This window comes from Blennius ocellaris (assembly GCF_963422515.1).
Source record: "Blennius ocellaris genome assembly, chromosome: 13".
NCBI classification, from domain to species: domain Eukaryota; kingdom Metazoa; phylum Chordata; class Actinopteri; order Blenniiformes; family Blenniidae; genus Blennius; species Blennius ocellaris.
In genome coordinates, this window is record NC_137662.1 from 17885377 (window position 1) to 17908067 (window position 22691).

Below are 22691 nucleotides of genomic sequence, written 5' to 3' on the forward strand. Positions count from 1 at the left end.
GAAAAAAAATGTTGCAGACCCACTGGTTCTTTTTTGAAGGGTTTTTGATTTTGACATCCATAACCCACGATGGCCTGCAAGAGTACAAGATCAGTACAACCCTACTTCTTGTCTGTTTTAAAGGTTGGTGGCAAGGACTGCAGAGGATTTGTTATGGTGTTATGATCTGTGTGTTTTGGTGTGTGCATGCGTGATGATCCGCTGAGCATCAGCTTGTAACTGCCAGTTAAATCTCTTTTGCTCGCACTGAAATTCTGATAGACAACCTGCATTCCCACCAGCCTGAGGCGAGAATGAAAAATTAAAGATCCGTGTTTTTCAAGTCCTCCTTCAACACTGCTGCAGGTGCACATCCATGCATTTTAACAACTCTATTTATGTTATGACCTCTCCGCACAGGCAGCCTATAATAAAAAGTTGTCTACTCTGCTCACATAGTGTGAAATAACATTGGGAGGCAGAGCTTTAAATGAGTAGTTAACCTTGTACTTCAGGTTTACCTGGCACAAGACTGTTTCACTATTTCACCCGCTGCAATGAGCATATTTCTGTTATGTTTCTGTTACCACACAGAAATTGCAGAACAAAAGATTAAAAGTAGAATGATCTCAAACAAAACTGGTCTTCTAAGTCTCTAACCCAAAGAAATATTAAAGTGAGAAAGTATTTCAACTTATGTTTCAAAACATAATTTATAACACTTCCTTTTGTTGAAGATACAAATCCAAATCTAAGTCATATCAAGGGCTCGTTGACAATAAAATAAAAACAAAAGGGAAAACAAGGATACAATACAAAATGTGAGGTGATTGAATGAAGTCCCAAGTCTGTACTAAAGAAAATGAGGTTTCTTCCTGAGATGTATTAATTTGTTGGATATTTCACCTGGGTTTCTAACATGTATTTTTGATAATTCTGTCTCGAATACATGTTTGAAAACCCAAGTGAAATATACAGTATAAGAACTTTGATTAGATTCTTGGAAGAAACATAATTCCATAGAGGACGTTGACGTTAGGGAGCAACCATAAGCTTGGCATTAAATCCGAAACACAACAATTCCAACAATTCCAAGTTGTGTCAGTGAGTTCCACTTGTGCAAAATCAAGACATGACCTGCTACCTTGACCTATATGTTGTGCATAATCTATTTATATTTACCTGTGAAAACTAGACACAATATCTCTTAGTTCACACAAAGAGAGTGAGACTTAAAGGAACACTAAAGCCTGTTTCTTATGTCTCTGAAAGGAGAATATTCTGTGGGTTTGTTTAGCAGATATTTCATCCACTGTGTGAATCAGCAGCAGTGTGGGTCAGTCACGCCGATGCAGAGGAGAGGGATGCTGGCTTTCCCAAACAAAATAAATAATCTCTTAGCTGCAGAATGACAGCAGTGTGGGAGGAGGTTTGCAAAGACCATGGAAACAGTGATTAGTAAAGTGGTTCACTTATAGAGAATTCACCTTCATTATGTTTAGTTTTTTTTTTCAGCTGTCCCTGATGACAAAGTCACGTGGCTTGATGCAGCCCCCCTGTTATACCACCTTTTAGATCATGTTATGTAACAGTGTGAACATTTGACAGTCCACCATTATGGTGATAGATTGATGTTTTTAAAATGGGTGCACACAGACTTTACAAAGATGAACCCGAGCTGTTGCTAAAAATGTATAGAAGACCATTTGATGAGAGTTTCTCCGTGTTCCTCCATATCCGTTCGGGTTATTGGAGCTAATTCTTGAAATTTATTTCCTTCTGGGAAATGGAGGGGAAGCACTGAGATGGGTGAGACTATTTTTAAGCAGCGTGTTTTTGCACTTGTTCAAGATCTTTTTGTTCTGATGTGCTAGACACTTCAAGCATAGAAGTGACTGTTCTTAATGAGGACTTCAGGGACTGACAGGATAATATTGGTCATGGCTGGAAAGAACCAAAGAAGAGGAAAAAAAACCTTCTTGGGCTCTTGGTTTTCAGCTTATGCATAAAAGCAAATGGGGTGTCCTGCTAATTGGAGAACACGTTGACTCTCAAATTGGCCAATAAATGAAGGGGACTCTGGGGGCATCTTTACTCAAGTCAGGGCAATGAATTGCCACATCAGGTGACCACCATCAAGTCCTTAAGTCTGAACTGACTGCAAGATGCTTTCGAGATACCAAAATGTATTCTTCCCTCTGCTTTCCATTTCCTTGCATTGTTACATCACTTCACAGCATCCCTATATCACATATCTTCTACCTTGTTAATGTAGGGAATGGGAAGGAAGTTTTTTTTTTAAAGCAGCTTTTGTAAGCTCAGCGCTTTGCTGTTCACATCCAAATGACCAATTACAATCCAGCAGCATTGCTCTTACATTCCACCGCACGGAAAGGGGTAAAACGTCTGAAATGTGTTTAGTACAATGAAGGAACATGACATAAGGAATATAATAGCATGCAGAAAGGTCAGGGCATATGGTGTACTAACCCTGGATGGTATGTGAGACACTAATCAATCTCATTCTTATTAACGCTTCGGGAGGAAATGTCCAAGGTGCTGAAAAGTGGCCCGGAGTTCATCCGGAGAGGAAACGTATTGGAGGGGGTGCACACCCGCCGGAGCCCATTGGTACGACGTCACGCGCAGAAACTACCCGAGCGAGGAAGGTAAATGAATTACGGATGAGAAGAAGAGGAGGAGGAGGAGGAGGAGTAGGAAGAGGAGGAGGAGGAGGAGGAGGAGGAGGAGGAGGAGGAGGAGGAGAGATAGAAAGCTGAGGATGCAGGTTTGGGTCCACAACACGCAACCGCCCCAGTCGAAGCAGACGGCTTGAAGCGGCTCGGTTGGAATCCAACTTCCAGTGGCGGAGATGCGCCCGCAAAAGCTTTGATTTTTTTCCCCCTCTTCACGTCCTTCTCCTCCTCATCCTGCTCTTCCCTCCATCGAGGAGCATCCCGCGCACTTGACTTGACTCCGACGGGCAGGCAGGCGGGCAGGCGGACCGACAAGAAGCCAGACACGATGCGTACTGGATCTCCCCGATATGGGACAGCCGTGGGAATTGTAGTGATCCTGGAGGCTTTGCTGCTCGCGAGCCGCGCTGCAGAGGGAGCGTTAACGCACCACCTCCTGGTTCAGTTGCACGAGGACGCACAGGATGAGGCGCACCAACTTGCAGCACAACATGGGTTCCAGAGTGCCCGGAAGGTAGGGGACCCCCCCCCCCCCCCCCCAAAAAAAAAAAAATAATAATAAAAAAAAATCCAAAACAAACCCACACAAAGCCTCTCCAGCATGAATACATGATTGAATTGACAAATGACAAAAATATAGAATATGCTAGTATGCATATCTGGCGACCAGTCGATCCTTTCTCAGTGGCAGAGAAGTCAAACACCCTGTAATCAGTTTAGCGGTGAGCAGTTATTCCTCTTTTTGTTTTGACTTCGTTGCACTTTTCCTTCAGGTGATGGCGTCACCAGGCCCTCCTTGGTGCTGTGTCCTCTGGCATACTGGCCAAATTAAATCATGTTTCAAAACGTATTCAATTTCAGTATCCTTCAAAGAAGAAACACCTGCAGCCATCTGTGACAGAGAGATGCTCTTTAAAAATCAGATAAAGCCCCAGCAGGGGTTTCTCTCAAAGCACAAAGTTGTGCTGTGAGCTCATCTTTGACATCCGTTCTGCTTACATTTTCGCCCTTTTATGTATTTATCTTCTCAAATCCATCTAACAGTGATAATCAGCACATTTATTTATTTCCAAAAGAACTAATTTCTGTAAAATGGCAACATGCTTTGAATGAGATTTCCCATACAGAGTATTAACATTTCATGAACCTTCTTTGTTATGGGATTATCCTCACCTGGGACAAAACTTGTTTTAAAAAGCCTGCTATGTACAGTATATAAAACCTCACAATGTGTCAAACGACATAGCAAGCCGTTGATGGCAGGCCAATGGGAATCATTCGCTGGCAGTGTGTGTTCTTGTCACATATCAAAATAAATGTGTGGGTGAAATTGGCTGGAGCCTTAGTCAGTGAGGTGTAGCAGCGGACAGAAGGGTGTCTGTGCCGCTCTGAATCAAGATTCTCTGTATTTTCTTTGTTTACATTCACAATCAAACTGTTTTTATCTGGAATGCATCATAATAGCTATATCTTAATGATCACCAATTCTGTGATTGCTTGTTCGCTTTTTTTTTGTAGGCTCTAGATCTTCTCTGCCATCTACTGCCTCCGAGGTTATGTAATCTGTGGCTATATTTGTCTTAATGAGATATACACCATTAAGCAATGTCTGTGTTTAAATTCTCTCCATTTGCTGTCTAATTAACTAGACTGGAAGACAGAGCTGGAACACAACAGTATCTAAAATATCAGGAAGATGGGGGATCACCCAACATAAAATAAGCCTAATTATTAAAGAGTATTCAGAGGATGTGCCGTATTCCACGTTGGCGTTTGTCCTTTGTTTGGCATGCACAGGCCTTTTGGCTGCAATATTGCACTATAAAGAGCAGGGGAAGATAAGAATAATCTCGATCCCTCCACTGGTATTACATTTTCACATTGGATCTGACAGGCACATCTGAAAGCATTTATTTTGAGGATTGACCTGCACCCCGGCTGTTACTAAAGCGTGAGGGGGTCTTTAATCTGTGCTCTGCGCTGGAGGGAAAGCTCGGGATGATGCATCTCATTTCCCTGCCCTTGTGATTTATTATGGTTGATTACAGCACTGTTCTCCGGTGCCTTAAAATAGACCCTCGGTGAAAGCCAGAGAATCAGTGCCCTTGTTCCCTCCTGGAGGATGACCTCCTGTGCTTCTCTTCCATTTAGGGCCCATTGTATTCTGATTTGCCATTCATACTTTCTGATTGCTGCTGTTGTGTTTTCCTTCATGTCTGTTTTTGACCGTGATGCATTTTCTTCACTTGTCTGTATCTTTTCCTTTTTACCTAGCTTCCCTTCGGAGAAGGACTCTTTCACTTCTATCCTCAGGACACTTCAAAGAGGCGGAGCAAACGCAGCACTCACAGCACTCGCAGCAGGCAGCGGCTCCAGAAGGACAGAAGGGTGAGCCTGCACGCACGACGCAAAGGCCCTGCTACCTTTGCGCATGTGCCTCAAGTAGCATGGCCTCTCGTTTAGTCTGCATTAAAACACAATGTTACTATTAGTGTGGAGATACCGCCTCAGTCAGGCCTCTAACCTTAAGGGAGCTGGAGGCACAACGTCAACAAAACATGTTTTCTTTCACCTTCTGAGATGATTGACAGCAAAGATCTCATCACAAAATTCAAAAAACAAAACACACAACTCATATGGAATATTGTGTTCAGTTTTCAAACTGAGACCTCTACTGATGTTACCACAATGACAGGTTCACTCTGAGTGGGATGTTTCACGGTGTGTTTATCGTCCCCCTTCTACTAAAAATAGGAAGTATCACAAATCCTTTCTTTTTCTGATGTCTGATTTTATTTATTCTGTTATCGTAAGAAAATAAAAAAAATTAAATAAAAGATATATTGTGCCACCTGGGTGATGGGAAAATATGTTAAATGCGAATATTTATCCTCCAACTGGAAATCATTCAGTACATTTTACTTTTAACTCAAACATGCATTTTGCTTGTTTTATTCAAATATATGTTTGTTTTTTAGCTTTGTGTTTTCTTTTTCATGAATTCCTCCTTTGTCCACCAAAGAAGTACCCCGATGAGATTGTGATTTCTTTCTAAAGACTGAAGGATTGACCAGCCCTCTATTGTTGTTGTTGTCATCATCATCATCATCATTATAATTTTTTACATGCTGTCATTTATCATCAGTTTACTAATACATATTGAATAGCAGAAAGAGTGAATAATCATCTATACTTCGAAACTACACATTTTTTATTCTATTCTATTTTCCGTGAGTAGTCTACAAACGTCTCATTGGTGTGCATGTGCATGTGTGTACTGTGTATTATACATTTCTAACATCCTGATTTATGTTAATCGCATTATGTACATGTTATGTGCATATTACATTGTTGATTGTTTTGTCTCACAGGATAATAATCTCATAGTTTTTGCCTTTGGTTCAATACTCACAAAACACAGTATATCCTGAAAGAAATGTAAAATAAAGACGCAACGCAATGTATTTGCTTTGAGATCATCTGCATTGATTATAGCTGGGAAGTAATCTTGCATATTGAGCTTGTTGACACAGAGTAGTTTCTTCTCAATACAAGACGGAGAGATCTGCTGCATCTTTGCACTCTTATCTGAATAACAAAGTTTGGCTGTGTGCTGAGCCCCATGTGCTGAGGTCTGTCCACTGCTGGAGGCAGTGAAAGTGGAGGTCCTGCTGCTCACAATCAACTAACCTCTCTAATTGTGGTTGTGAGAGGTGCTAATGAAAATAAATGCGAGCCACTCCACCAAGCTAATACTGCTAATGGAAGCGAGATGGCACAGACATGGGCAGGTTCTGTGTTCCACATGCTTGGTTTCTCGTCGAATGCTTGACAAGCTTCTATGTGACACCGCATTTATGGATTTTTGTTGTATATTTGGACTGAATGGTTTTTCAGCGAGTTGCCCATTTATCTCATCGGGATGTGGTAATGTCGCTTTTGAATTTCTGAAGCATACGTTTATATTCATATTATAAATTCCTTTAAACTAGGATGTTGGAAGCTGCACAGTGCTGTAGTACTTGTCAGTCTGTGCAGGATTTTGGGTTTCCAATATGGCGTTTGCATGTTCTTCCTGTGTATGTATGGGGTTTTCTATGGGCACTCCAGTCCAAAAACATGTGGTTGAGGTCATTTTGTGAGTCCAGATTTTGGAAAACGCTGGGTGTGGGGATAACAGAAAGGTTTAATGATTGGCACACTTTATCACTCCCTAGTTTGAGTCTGAGTTTTGAATAGCTTCTCCTGTTTGGAGTTTACGTGTTCTCTTTGTGCGTATGTGTGAGTTTTCTTTCCCTTGTTTATAGACGATGGATTGATGGATGGATATGGATGTGCATTTTAAGATTTATGCACATAAATATATTGAAAACCACAGCAGAATTATATAAGGATTTAAAAAGTATCACATTTTGTAGTGGTCTGTTTAATTTTACATTTGAAGGAGGCATCCCACAATCGTTAAACATATATCAATCAAGCCTAATTGCGAAGCCACAATGAGCGAACTGGACGGTGTCCCAGGAGCCGTTCTTCCAGGATTAGTGGAGCACGTTGACCCACTTCTGACTCAACCACTATAATTGTCTCTCCTCCTCATCTTCCTCAATGTAGGTTTGTCCTGACGTGTCTTTTCATATCTCAAGTCCCAGTGAGATGTTTGTTTATTCACATGTGCATGGCTCGCCCATTTCCTCCATCTGTGCTGTTTTAATTTTTTTCTGTCTATGTTACAAAACAAGCATTTGAAAACTCATGATTATAGTAAAAAAGTAACAAGCAGGACATTTAATAAATGCTTGTGAATGAGCAGCATCCCCTCACCCCAAAAAGATGTATGCTTAGGAAAGCCTGGAGGGAAATGAGGACAAGGAAAAAAAGGAGAGACGCTGCAGCTCTTTGATTTGAGATGAACTGAAGCGTTGTGAGCCGGCAAAGGCGGACAGTGATGGTGGTGCATGGGCACTGTTTGATGTTCTGAGTGGGCAGCATGACATGCAGTCTCGGGGGGGAAATACCGGCTCTCCTGCCAAGTGATGGAACAAATTAATGATGGATGAAGAGATGGGGGTGTGGATGCAGGGATACTGCAAGAAAAGCTGCAGGTGGTTTCAGAACAAAAACATTTATAGATTCATAAAAAGATAACAGCATACATACAGTGCATATAAAAACACATCAACATATGTTTCTTCAGTTTTTCTCGGCTGATTTGATGGTGTGCTGATTTATAATGTGTGTCCCTCCTGATTGCTTGGAGCATACCATAAAGAGGAGATATGGATGAATAGGCTTTGGCCCTTTTAGGGGGATGTCTTAAGTGCTGCTCTGGTCTCTAATCTGAGGTGGTAAACACACCAGACAATGCCAGGTTCTCTGAGTCACAACTGAGTGGATTTGCTAAAGGTAAGTGTAAAAGGAACAGTTCTCACTTTTAAAATGTTGCTTTGAAAATGTGAAAAACACATTTAGCTTTTTTTTTATTGTAAGGGTCTGTAATTCAGGGATGAGAGTAGCACTGACAGGATATTTGTCAATGAGGCACTTAAGATATAGATTTATTCATAATGTTACACACACAATTGCATATAAAGAGAGGAAGAAAGCGACAGAAAGGGACCTAAACCTTCAAATGAAATTTTTTTTCCCCGAAGACCTTGGTGATAGCAGAGTCTTTATTGATAATACATTTCAGATTGAGAGCTTCCTTACTGGCTCAGCTTTAGCTATTGCACCACTCCGATGCACAAAGTTATTCATTTCTATTCCTTTACCTCATCTCAAACTTTTCCAAATCTCTGAAATGGGTTTGATACAATTCCGTGAAACCTCAAAAAAAAACAGAGAGAGAGAGATCCCATTTCACGTGTGAATGGTAAGCTCACAATTATTGCTGCTATATTAATGCAGAAAGAGATGAAAGCTTTTAAGTGTGAAGAGCTTTTTTTTTTTTTTTGCACCATGAAAAACACCCGGTAATTACAAACAATCAGTGAGTTGAACTTGTTCCTCCATATATATGCTCATCATTTATTTGCCTATCTAACCTTCTTGCTTTTCTTAATTTGGTTGGCATTGGTCTGGAAGGATTTGTCATCAAAAACACAGCTATTCTTCAGCTGAGGGTTTTGGTTTTGGTTATTTTATGATGAACCTGATGGGCACGAGCATGTCTGTGAGTGTAATTGTTCAGGCTCTCTCTCATAAGCAGCAGGTGAGTTTTGAAGCCTTGGCTCCAGCTGCACCTCGCATTAATATGAGATAAAGAATTGTCCCTTTCATTTACATGATGTTCTGCCTTCATGGGCAGCTGTGTTTGTGATTGTGTGTCGAGCAATGCTATCTCAACCATCACAATAAAAAAAAAAAAAAAAAAAAAAAATCATTTCTGGTAATGTGTTTTGTCAAAGGCAGCATATAACACTGGTTTCATTTTACTGTCTGTAAATGTATGGACCATATTTTTATGGACTTTAATCAGACTCTGACCCGCCTTTTCTCCTGCTTTATTCTCCAGGTTAAAAATGTCTTTGAGCAGGAGGGTTTTAGCCGTCAGAAGCGAGGCTACAGAAATATCAATGATATCGAAGTCAACATGAGTGACCCTCTATTCACCAAGCAGTGGTATCTGGTGAGTAATCAGCCAACTAGCTGTCTGCCTGTTGCAGTGACCTTTTACACCAGCCTACATTTTTCCTCCTTAATTACTCAGAAGGCGAGCATATTCCATACTCCTCTCTGAATCAACATTGTTATTCTTTCTTAAATTAGTCTGGCAAAGATGCCGCCGCCTTATCTTTGCATTCATGCTGCTCAGTGTCCTCCCCCTCTTGTTTGCCCTCACTGTCACAAAGAGCTTGAATTTTATGCCACGGAGAGCGCGTCTTCATTCACCTGGTGTGTCAGATGGATTTGCTGTATCGCTGACATTTACTTCCCCTTCCTTTCACCTTCACTCTTCCACCCACGGGCAGCCTTTGTCCATGACCTTCCTTTTCCACGTATACGCACATCCTCCATGTCGACCAATTTCTTAATGGGGGCTCACCTGGGTGCCGTGGCTCATGGATGTTTTCCATATTGTCTGAGTGATTAGATAAACACAGGCCAGGCGGACGGGACCCCCGGGTTGGATCTTAATGTGGCCGAAGCTTGGCAACTGGGCTACACAGGCAAAGGAGTTACCATCGCAATCATGGACGACGGTGGGTTTAAAGTCTCTGCTTTGTACCCTTGAGTCACTGATTTATTCTTGTTCATATTCATTGAGCTAATTCAATTAATTATGTTTGTTTATTTCATTTTGATTACCTAACCCTGAATTTCAACAATAGCAAAGTTTTAGCCTGTACATTAATGCTGTCATGAAACCCATTAAAGGTGACTCACGACTTAGGATGCATTACGGATCAAGTTTGACAAAATCAAGTATGAAACTAATCAGCAAAACATTTGATATTTTTTCCCTTTTGTAATCTCAAGACTTAAATTTAGTTGTTTTTTTACACGTTAATAATTTCTTTATTCACTACACAAAAGTTATGTATTGACCTTGTTTTTACATTGTTTTCTATTACAATAATAGACATTATGGATATTTAAAACATTTTATGATGTAACTGTGAATAATGATTTCATTATTCTACTCAAAAAGTCTTGAAATTGCATGCTTTACAAGAGATATTTGGTAACACGAGAAACAAAGAGTGAATTCTACTTTAATTTGAGTGGTTAGAAACAGACTTTTCTGGAGTGCAATGGTTCTTGACAAGTAATTTTCTGTCACTCAGTTCATTAATCATCCAATTGTTTTAGCACTGTGTCACATTGGTTGTTATTTTGTGTGTTTGTGTCAGAGAAAAAAAAATTACTCATCTCTTATCACAGCTTTTAAGGGCAAAACAAACATGACATTTCTATAATCATGAACTCTCCATTTATAGCTTTTATGCCCATTTTGTTGTGCTTGATGAGATAGCTAATTGAAGTCAAAATTACATTTCAGGTATCGATTATCTGCATCCAGACCTGGCGTCCAATTACGTGAGTACCTGAGTGGTCTTTAATTTCTCTTATCTTTGTGACTTTGAAGTGTGTTTGTGTTTGTGTGTGTGTGTGTGTGTGTGGGGGGGTGGGGGGGGGGGGGGGGGGGGGTTGAGGTGGAGGTTTTGTGGGTCATACCATCGACGGTGACGGGTGCTTTCCAAGTTGCCTCCATGGCTGCAGAGTTTCCTTGTATTCCTGGAGGACACAGGAAGAGGCAGACGGCTAGCCAAGCTGTTTAATGTTAATGCACACTGCACTGTGGCAGGCACAATGGCAGGCCGATCTGTCACAAGCAAAGATAATGCCAGGGTAGTTGGCACTGCATAATGTGATGCTCCATCTCCAGAATACTGATAAATCTTTAAAGGACAAGAGGCATTGCTAAATGGAACATGGGAATGCAGAGGGTTTAGTTAGATTTTGCTCTGAGGCTTGCAATGTGGTCAGTGTGCTGTCATTGTGGATCTGGGGTTGTACAAATGCAAACGTGAAAGTCTCAAAACATTCCCCTTTAATCAACCTCCGACCGAGTTTCATGTTTTTAACACAATATTTCAAGAAATACCAGTAATTTTGGTGCCTGTCTCAACTGTTTGTTAATATGTTTGAGCTCCCAAAACAGCATCTTTCCTATGTTTTCCTTACTGCTTCAGTTCATGTGCACTCTTTTTCTGTGTTTCTTTCAAATGTGTCCCCCCCCCCCCCCCCCCCCCCCCCCCCCCTGTATATTTGCCTCAGTGTTTGCTTGCCTTTGCATGTTCTTGCCTGTGAACAGAGATGAGACGTGGCCCAAAAATAACACTTAGCCTCAGCTGTGGTGATGCAGGAGCATGCTCCACTGGATTGATGGATCATGCTGTGCCCGTATCTAAAGTGTGTGGTTGTGTGAGTTGGAGTGTGCAAGAGTGAAAAAGAGTGACATTGACTGTGTTTGTAATCCTATGTTTTGTTATTGTTGTCCTGGTGTTATTTGAATTTTTTTTTTTTTTGGGGGGGGGGGGGGGGGTGCAGACTGGTAGCAACATAATAATATCAGCTGACCAAAAAGGCATAAAATCACAAAAGCGATCAGCGTGGCTTCATTATGTCTGTCAGCTCAGTTTGAATAGATTATAAGGAGGATCTTTGTACGACTGCATCTGCTTTGAATTTTTTTGCCTCTCCTTTTTGTGGTGTGTTCATTTTTCAAGGTTTCTAATTTGGTGTGATGATGGAACCGCAGCAGCTCATAAAATACATTTTGATATGGTGAATTAAAAGTGAGACTATGTGTGTCCTGAGATGAGAAAATCCCAACCTTGTCGTTCAATTTCATGGCACATTTATCTGCAAATGTCAACTGTTATATTATTTTTGCATAAATAAATGCATTTTAACTGATAATAGAAAGATATCACAGCATATAGTGTATTGGCTATTTTAAATCTTCAGCAGATTAGACCTTTTATGTGAATGTGCTGCTATCAGAGGTGTGAAATAGTAGATTTTGACCCAGTTCCAGCATGTGATTGATAGTGGCTTTGTTTTTATCTTCCTGCTCATCTGGATCAATACTGGTACTGTGCTTGGCTAACAGTATTAGGAGGATTCTTAGGTAAAGGCAGCATTGGTCGGTGGATGACCTTTTTAGTTTGTGTTTCAAAGAGAACTGGGCAAATGAGACCAAGGTGTGCTGCTGGATTTCATGTCCTTTATGAGGAATATATTATTCAAGTGTGACGCCCTGGAAGGTTACCGTGACAACAAGTTAGGATGTCATATTAGCCTGAATTGCATGTCCTAAGCTGTTTTTGTCTGAATTTTTATGAGGGGGGAGAGAAAATGGCAGTGAGACACCATGTTGTCTATGATATGACCTTTTTTAGAGTCAAATGATTGTGTGATGTGTGGAATTGGTTTAAGGTGAAATTCGGTGATTATAAAGAGATATTATCTATTTGTGCAGGTTTGAACCTTGGGTCACAATATAAAACATGGTTCATATCAAGGTCACATTAGAAACTATGCCTCAACTCTCTCAGATTAGTTTGACAGCATTAAATGGAGCATTCAAATCTGCCAGGATCACTGACACGGAAAGGGGCCATTTAAGATTCTTGAATTTTTCTCCAACACTGTGAGGTTGTCGACTGCCTTGACATTGGATGAATTTAACTTTTTGGTTGAAAACATAGTCATAAAAAGTAATTGAAATCTCTAAAGTAAGCTCCTTCAGATGTGGACCTTCGTGTCTTGATATCATATTTACATAATATTTTTGATTCCGAATCGTGATCTGAGGTCTGGACATTTGGCCAATCCCAGTGGGTCACATAACAAATGTGAATAGTCATGAAATGATTGCAGCAAAAAGAAAGAAAAGAAAGGCCAAAAAAATTGGTTTGACCTTTGTAGCCTTTTTCCAAATTCATTTTATTTTGTGTGGGCTTCATTTTTCAAAGTTTTTTTTCTTTGTGCCTTCAAATGAAACCATTTGCAAAGGCTGAAGTGGAAGTCTCTCTTTGTTGTTATTAAAAACTCACCATCATGGTAGTTGCCCAGGGCCAGACGAGATGCTACTTTTACAGAGTCATTTCACAGGCCACCAAACAGATGGGAGCGAGTGGCTTGATTTTTTTTTTTCTAATCTAGTTTTTTGCTGCGGTCTTAACATGAGGAACATTAGGGAAGCACTGTGAACTTGTGATCATATAACACTAACCCTGACCCTTGGTCATTAGAGAGGTCTTAAAAAACAGAAGCTTTGTTGATGCTTTGAAACGTAGCTAAAAAAAAATTACCTGTAAAACGCAAATCAGTGCAGAAGTGCGAGTTATAAGTAAATTAAACGATCAAAACAAAATTTATTTGATATCAATGTTAAACAGTTGTAAATCTGCTAAGTTGTCACACCAATGGAAATTTTGTTTTTATGTTTCAGTTTAAGCTACATTATCGGCACCTGTATTTGCTTGTATGTCATCTAATATAAAAACATATTCTGATGAAGTAACAAAGAATTGGGAAGTTGTTTTAGTGGAGATAATACATGTTTGACCACTTGGGTCATAATGTTTTTTTCTGCTGTATTTCTATTGACTGCTAGTAACCTGTAGCCTGTAGAAGTGTCTGATGAAATAAGCCAGTGGTCAAGAGGTTTCTAATATAATCAGATGATTATCTCAGGTTGTCCATGAACCACCATGTATAGCAAGACCACAGATGTAACACCACAATCAAATGCATTACTGTACACTACATATAGATTATCACACACAATTTAAGGTGATTGAGAGACACAAATGCAACTTCTATGTATGTTTTCAGACTTTGGGAGGAAGGTTGAGTATCCACAGAAAATTCAAGTACACAGAGAGAACATGCAAAGATTCACAAATGTGTGAATAACTGCTATGCCATCGATATTTGGACATGTACTGTATAAACTATTCTAGAAATAAGTCTTGGATTTGTATTACACAATACAATTACAACATTTGACATCAGGAGAATCCATTTTTCCGCTTTTCTCTTTGGTTTAACTGATATATTTAAAATTGGTGACCTCACTTCGGCAAGTCTGAGTCATTACTCTCCTCAGAACCTTTTGCAGTGAGGACGGCGTACAGCCAAGCAAAGGTGAGGTGTCCGAGGCTCGGCACAGTCCATTACTCTGACCCAGGTTGCTCACAAGACATCAGACGAAGAGCAGAGTCTGATTGATGGCAGACGATATGAGTCTGAGGAGCACAGCAAATGATTCATGGACATGTCCGAGTGTTATTTATTACCTGGGCTGAGCACTTTTCACTCCATTTAATGAAAAGGGGGTGAAAAAAAACAAAAAAAAAACATGCCCCTGCTTCTGACGTGAGCACAAAACCTGTTTGGAAGTTTTTTCTTCCTGAATGTTCTACTCTGAATGCATAAAAACAATTTAAAGACAGCTTGTCTTTTGTTGTTTTAGAGTTGTCCTTCATCACACATAAAAGAGAAGAAGCAATGAATAGAATAATCATAACTGGGAGAAATATTGTCGATGGTATTTACTTTCCTCTTTATCGCTTCTTTTCTGCAGTTACACAGTTGTGAGCTTGTTTTTTCGAGCGCTCCACTGTATAACCCCAATCGCTGCAAGAATTTCTACATTTCTCTTGTTGCCTGCTCCACATGGTGATAATTACAGTGTTTCTCCACTGGGTCAGCAAGCTTGTGTCATTTGCCTTTCTCTCATTGTTGCTGACTGAGTCATCTCCTGTAAAATGCCAGCTGTCAGGCCGCAGCGTGGAGACAACCTCCAAGACTGATCTGATGTGGCCGAGTGTGTTCATAACGATCATAGCTGTAGCCTCTCCATCCTTGTGATCTGCACTAACCACCTGTTGTTGGGCGCACAAAGTGAAACAGGTAGCACTACGTTTGACATGAGTGACAAGTAAAGGAGAGATTGCAGCAGACAGAAGCCATCAGAATGAGTCTCAAAGTGAGTTGCAGCAAGTGTGACATTTTCCCAGGGATGTCTGTGCAATCTTATTGTGTGTGTGTGTTTCCACATCCAGACGTCGCTATTCTGATAATTGCGTTGGATGGATTAATATGTCTCTGGCAGATGTGGGTCCCAAGCATCTTGTTTCTCATGATTTTCTGCAGTGGTTTGCTTTTATCCTATTACTTTTGGCCATGTGGAATTAAATGCTGCCAGTGATTGGAGCCATCATTTTCGTAGCTTAAAATCCCCTCTGTGGCCACACACTTTTTCTAATACGGCTGAAGAGTAAAGCCTCACAGTTAAGGTATTCAAAATCATGTTTAAATACAAGATTTGCACAGAGGTTTCAAGTTTATTTGGACCAGGGAGACAAAGCTAATTGAATCTCATGCCATGTAGTTCATTAATAACATCCATCTTCATGAAGGTTATACTATTTAGTGTGGATTTGACTTTTTGGAGATAATCCTATTGCAACTGTACTGTTATGCACTTGATTTTCAGTAAAAACACATTTCTCTACTTATTGGAATACAATAATTGTCTTCAAAGTAATATTCATGAATTCATAGCAGAATTGCTAATGCAACATGTGTGTTGTGTATGCACTGAAAGCTAACCTAAGTGACGCTGACCTTTCTTAGCAGGTTTTGCAGTAAAATGTGGGCACTTACAGCTTGACATGCCTAATAGATTATGGTATCATTACTATGCCACTGTCATCATCCATTATCTTGTATGTGATCACTGTATCAGGTGTGTGCTTTATACGAAAGTGTGATTGATTGGTTGATTGATTGATTGATTGATTGATTGATTGATTGATTGATTGATTGATTGATTGATTGATTGATTGATTGATTGAGCTTTGCAGATGTCTGATAATAAGCCACCATTGCAATTCTTTAAGTGAGGTACTTTGGAGTAGCAAAATATCTTGTAAATGGAAAACATTGGATACAAACTATTTTACAACAACGTTACCACTAATCTTTAAAACAATGTCTTTAAAGTAACGTGAAATGAATGTATCGGTCTATTATTATGATATATTCCTCTTAACCCACCTAAAAATGATATTTTAAAAACAATAACCTATACTAAATATATTGTGACCATTCATGGTAAATCTGTACAATCACAGTGTTGTTTTATATTTTTTTTATGAACAGCGATTTTTACAGTGTAGCAAGCTTTGTTCTGTAGAATCTAAAGTCAGGTCCCTCTGGTGCATCCAGATGACAGGTTAGACCGTGATAAGGTCACCACTTGCCAGTGAAATGTTCCTCTCTCCTGTTGTTTTTCTCTCTCAGTGTTCTTTTTGTGTGTGTGTGTGTGTGCATGTATGTGTGAATGCATCCATTTCAGAATGCCGATGCCAGCTATGACTTCAGCAGCAATGACCCGTTCCCATTTCCACGCTACACAGACGACTGGTTCAACAGGTAAGGCTCGCCTAGACTGCCCCTGTTTATATGTACACATACCCAGCGTGTCTTTGTGTGCACATTTGTTAGCTGTCCCTGGAGTCTGGCAGCCCTACTCTATTGATTTTCTCTCCACATAGTTCCATTAAGACATAATGGCGCAGTATAAACAGAGCGGTTGTCCAACAAAAGACAAAAGAAAACATGATGACTATTTTTACTTGCTCACATCCAACGGATAAGGCAGATAAAGGAAGAACTGGAAGCACAAGTCTAGTCTCCTCTTGGGGACGAGTGTTCGCAGCGGTGACCTTCTGTCTGATAACACCTTATCCGTCCCCCATCTCCCAATCACACTGGGTGATCCACTGCCACTACAAGACATGTCGAAGGACGGGAACAAAGAGAAATGTATTCTTCCTCCACTCCACCTCTCCACCGCCATCTGCTCAGACAGATCCGCCTGTGCTCGTGCACTTGTGTGTCGGGTTGAGAAGCGAGCGTTTCGTCGTGTAGCAGTTGCTGACTGTCGGGCAATGCTGACTGGCTAATCAGCTGGTTGTTATAAATAGCTCCCTGTCTGTAGCAAAGCATGCTGGGAAAGGGGGGTTGACTCTCCGCAATGTCCCTGTGGGGAGTGAAGGGATGGAGCGATAGACACACATCACATCGTGAACACGATGCAACACTGATCCACACGAACATTCAGTATTCAGAGGGATATGTGATGCATTATTAAATAGAAATGTTTTGTCTTCGAGCAGCTGTTGCTCAGGAATGTGAGACTTTAATGGAGTAACAGCTACACAAAATGCTAAGCGTACCTATTCTGTTATCAAAGTCAAGAAAACTCAACACTGAATCGGGGGGGATTTTGCTTATATACAACCCATAATATATCCTTTGCAATTTCATGTAAATTCATGCCAATGCACTAAAGCCTTTTCCTCTGATTTGTGCTGTCACCAGTCACGGCACACGATGTGCCGGAGAGGTTTCTGCGGCAGCCAACAACAACATTTGTGGTGTGGGAGTCGCCTACAACTCTAAGGTGGCAGGTGTGTGTCAAATTAAAGTTGCGGTATCAACTAGTGAGGAGAATACTAATGACAGGACTGCGATATTGGATAACAGCTCTGAAATGTAATTTCTGGTGTGATGAAAGGATCAAAGGTGTGATGAGGGGTAATTCACCGTTGAATATACTGAATGCACCTTATGTAAAAATCTAGGTCATTGTGGGAGATTGGTGTTGCATCATTGCAACACATTTTATACCTGAACTCAGAGAATTATTGTAAATTAGCAGAGAGGTCAGTTGGAGTCCACACAGCATCACGACAACACCATTAATCCAGACAGCTCTGTTTCTGTTCCATATTGATTTTTTTGAAATGTGCTCTGGGAGTCACACAGTAGGAATAAGAAAATTAGTATTGACAGCTTGATTTGTGTTGTGCAATGAAGCTGATGTCAGTTTTCATTCATGCTGTTATAGGTTTGCATGCATACATTTGTTGTGTTTTAACATCTTGTCTCAAGAACAGTTTTTTTTTTTTAGGTATCAGGATGTTGGACCAGCCCTTTATGACCGACATCATTGAGGCCTCGTCCATCAGCCACATGCCACAGGTTATTGACATCTACAGTGCCAGCTGGGGACCAACTGATGACGGCAAGACGGTGGATGGACCCCGAGAGCTCACCTTGCAGGCGATGGCTGATGGCGTCAACAAGGTAATGCAGCGAATCGCCTGCTGTGCTGAGGGTTTCATAATGATGTGGAAGTCTCATAGAAATTAATTGAATGATCTTTGCCACTCCAGCTGAGTGGTCTCTTACAAGGTGAGAGTAATTTGCTTAGGTTTTCCTCTTATATAGTGGTATTACCAGTGCAACAAAGATTCTTATTTGCTGCATTTGGAGATTTTATAAGGATATGGGAGAACATATTGAAAACTTTAAACAGGATTCAACATTTCTTTCATGTACACCAAGAGGAGTATTGAGCAATGCTTTCACAATCATTTCAGTTTCTTTAACAAACCCCAATTTGATGAAGCCACCTGGACTTGTGGTGTCCTTTTTGCTTCATATGCTGTGGATTCACACTTTGTTGTATTTTTTAGATAAGTTATATTAAATCTTGGCGAGCAGTAGAGTAGTATAGTTGAAGTACTTTATTCATCCCCAATTGGGGAAATTTGTGAGTTGGCTGGGAGTTTCCCTGGCTTTATGAATCATTACACCTGCATGTTAGTGACTAAAAATAAGCACAAAGATGAGACGAATTACACTCTGAGTTTTCTGTGTGTTGACACTGGTCTTACAATTGTGTCGTTTAGAGGTCAAGAATGAAATTTTGCTGTCAATTCATCATAGTTTATTGAATTAATGGAGAAAATGTCGTCGGTTATTTAAGAGTCTGTTGATATTTGTTTAAATTATTCATGTGCATTGAAGCATTTAAAACAATCAGATAGCAACATTTCTTGCCTATTAAATTGTGCTTAATTAAAAAGAATTGTTGTGTAAGTTCCAAGTTTAATAAGTAGTTTGCAAAGTGTTGACTTTCTGAGTTTTCCTGGTCTATAAAAGCAGTGAATCTACTGAAAATATTTTAGCTCTGCCAGATGCCAACAGTAATATCCAAAGTGGTAAATTGCTGGCAATTTTCTGTAAATTGGAACTTCACAATCAAACACAAGAGCAAACAGTTCTTCATTTATCACTGAGTTGGATGGTAGCTTGTATAGTTTAGTTTGTTGTTTTTTTTTTTCAAAGTTTAGCAAATTTGAAATAATGATTCTAAAAAGCGGGTACATGGCTGCATGTTGTTACTATCCACACTGTAAAGACATTTACTCTGTTACTACATTGTCTACAGCAGAATTACATCATTGTGGGGAACATGACCTGCAATTTTTAAATATCTAGAAATATTATTACTGATTTGTTCGCACGGGATTGTTCAGGCTCTTCACAACATCTTTTGTGATAAAAATGTATTCATTTATTTTACAGAACATACTTTTACTTGGAAAAAACTACATTTTCTTTCAACTCTTTCAGCTCACTTGAAATCAAATGGGGATCTCTACACGTGGTCCCTAAACTAGAATGAGTTTGTATTTTCTGTAATTATTCCAATCAACGGAGTACTTTTACCTCCTCTGCTCTGTATGCCTTAGTAAATAGCCACTGTCTGAAACTGTCACAGTGAAGTTTTGGTATTGTGAAGTTGATTATAGATTGTGTTTGAGTCCTGGGCAGGTACATTCAAAGTGACAACTTTTCAAATCCTGCCAACAGTGCTTTGGATCTAGGACCTCGACTCAAGGGCAGCGCTGTGGAACACACTCATCTCAACGAACACACAACCAAATACACACACATACACAAAGCAGTTTTATTCACACAGCTAGTTAAAAAGGCAAATGATCAACATACACATAAACATTGTGATAAATGATGAACAGGAAAGGTGAGAAAGTAGAAAGAAAAGATACAAGCAGTATACTGTTTCCTCTTCCTCTCGACTTTAAATCATAACTTCAAATTCCCTAACCATAACCATTGCCCGAACCTTAAATGTGCACTATTTATGATTCATAAATGTTACTTTTTTGCACTGGGTGGTGGCAATGAGTCATAACAAATTATTTGCATTGCAGCTGTTCTTTTAGAAAAAGAAATGACTAATCTTTTAAAAAAAGATTTCTTAAGGTCTTGAGTAAAAGAATTGTATATTGTAGAGTGAACCCTAACTCTGTTCAAACTGTGACTCTTAAACATGTCTGACTTATAAATCAAATGCATCTCTCGCGTGGACTTCATTTTTGTTCACATTAATCCTCATAGTATGAGTCTGTAAACACATTTCAGTCCCCACAACAGGAATAAATATATATACACACACAGTTGCTATGCTAACAGCGCCACGGCCAATTACTCGCTTGATTCATCGCTGTGCACCGTGTGCCAGCAGGTGTGGGCTGGTCTGAAATGACCATGGCTGATGCAGGGTAGGAGAGTAGGAGCAAAGCTCACTGTAATCTCTGATCATGTAAACATAACTAATCAAGCAGCCACTCTGCGATCTGCCACTTAGATTGTAATGATCACTTATATAAGCCGCTGTGTAGGCTGAACATGATGTGCACTGAGCACAAAAGGAAACATTTAAAATTAAGAAGCAACATTATGCCATATTAACAAATGGACAAGAAGGTGTGGGTTTAATTTGAATAAATGGCGGCGTGCACAGCGCAGAATTAAAGCACTTTGTTTGGTTTGTGCAAATAGAACGCACATAGGTGAGCTCAACAATGCTCAAGCCTCTTTGTGCACTTTAAATAGACAGACATAAATAAGCATGATAATAGGAAGGACTTGCCACTCCTCCTCCACTTGATCCTTTGTTCTGCGGGGAAACGGTGGGCCTTTTGTAGAAACAGGTGCAGCGTTGAGTGAGGAGGACGCTCTCTGCATGGAGCCTCAGTCAGTTGTTTTATGTTTCAAGGCACTCCGTCAGGCGCAAAAAAATTGCATTTTGCAGTGTGTTTGAATTTCCAGGAGGCATTCTGCTCCTTTAGATGATGATGAAATGCCATCATTTTGCCTGCTTTAACATTTTAATGCCTTTTCCACTGCAATGAAAGCAAAATAAGAGACAGTCTGTGCCTTATGGGATATTATATTTTTTACTAAAGATGTTGGAGTTTATATGAAGGTTATGAATTCATGTCTATAAAGAAAAAGAAAAGGTCTCTTTTTTTACTTCTCTTCATAGCATTTCTATTTGTATGGGAAGATCAAACTACTTTATGAACACAGTTTCAATCAACATGTTGAATCAAAAGTTAAGCAAAAAAAAAAACAACCCACTTGTAGGAATTTTGAATTGCAATCTTTCAGAGAAATTTCATAAGAATATTCTACTAGATCTACTTAAACAAATATGGCAACTTTTTGCATATTTAATTTATGTTGCTGAAGCAAGATCGTTCTGTGTTTAAACTTACTTAATACGTATAAATCCAAGTAAAGTTAACCTAGTGTAAAGTGATCCTTAGAGCCATCTGTATAAACTGGATTGTATGTTTGATCGATGGTTTGCAGTGTATCTTCCACTGACGCAGCAGTATCCCCTGCCTCTTTGTAAATCTTCATTCTATCCATCTTTGATGCTGATGGCTTATGGGTGTTGTCGTATTTGGTCATTTGAAATACTGAATGAAACAGTAAAGATAACAAGATTGGGTTTTATTTGTTGTTTTGTGGATGAATTTAAAAAGACTGGCCTGCATTACTTAAATTATTCATGAGGTACATTTTTTTTTGAAAACTTCAATTGACTTCAATACTAGATATATTTGTGTAAAGATACGAACTTGAAATGTTTCGTTGATTTTCCTCAGTGTACAGAGACAAAGCTCAAGTTGTGGACAATTAAATGAGACACAGTGACACCTCTATATATTTACAGCTAAATTCCCATGTTCTTAATTATCACCCATCACCCCACCAGTAATACAACTGTGAGATATTTTCACGGCTATCACATGGCGATGATGTTGTTTTAGGGCCGTGGGGGAAAAGGCAGCATCTACGTCTGGGCATCTGGAGATGGTGGTAGCTATGACGACTGTAACTGCGATGGATACGCTTCCAGTATGTGGACCATTTCCATCAACTCTGCCATCAATGATGGCCGCACTGCCCTCTATGATGAGAGCTGCTCCTCCACCCTGGCATCTACATTCAGCAACGGACGCAAGAGGAACCCAGAGGCAGGCGTGGTGAGTGATATTTCTAACTAGCATGTATTTTATATTTGGATACAATTTTTATGACTTTTGAAATTTTTATTAAATTACTGAACCTCTGATTAGTAATGCCATGTGAGTCAATTTGGAGCATCCCATAATAAAACATCTTGACATCTATATTATTATATCACCTTCAAGTTTATGATAATAAAGAAAAGCAACAGCAATCAAGATAAGATGAAAATTATGAGAGGAATAAACATGTTTCATCACTGAAAAAGGAACAGAAAGTAAAGACACACGA

At 39.8% G+C, this 22691-nt stretch overlaps 1 protein-coding gene across 1 annotated transcript in view; it reads left to right on the forward strand.

Annotated features, from left to right (window-relative positions):
- The first annotated feature begins 2838 nt into the window (after positions 1-2838).
- pcsk2 (proprotein convertase subtilisin/kexin type 2) overlaps positions 2839-22691 on the forward strand; it is a 28125-nt gene continuing 8272 nt past the window's right edge. The window contains exons 1-9 of the mRNA XM_080507470.1: positions 2839-3189; positions 4950-5063; positions 9193-9306; positions 9772-9880; positions 10681-10718; positions 16558-16634; positions 17586-17674; positions 18178-18353; positions 22202-22417. Coding sequence (XP_080363596.1) covers positions 3004-3189; positions 4950-5063; positions 9193-9306; positions 9772-9880; positions 10681-10718; positions 16558-16634; positions 17586-17674; positions 18178-18353; positions 22202-22417 — 1119 coding nt within the window. The 5' untranslated portion in view covers positions 2839-3003. The remainder of the gene's footprint in view (positions 3190-4949; positions 5064-9192; positions 9307-9771; positions 9881-10680; positions 10719-16557; positions 16635-17585; positions 17675-18177; positions 18354-22201; positions 22418-22691) is intronic.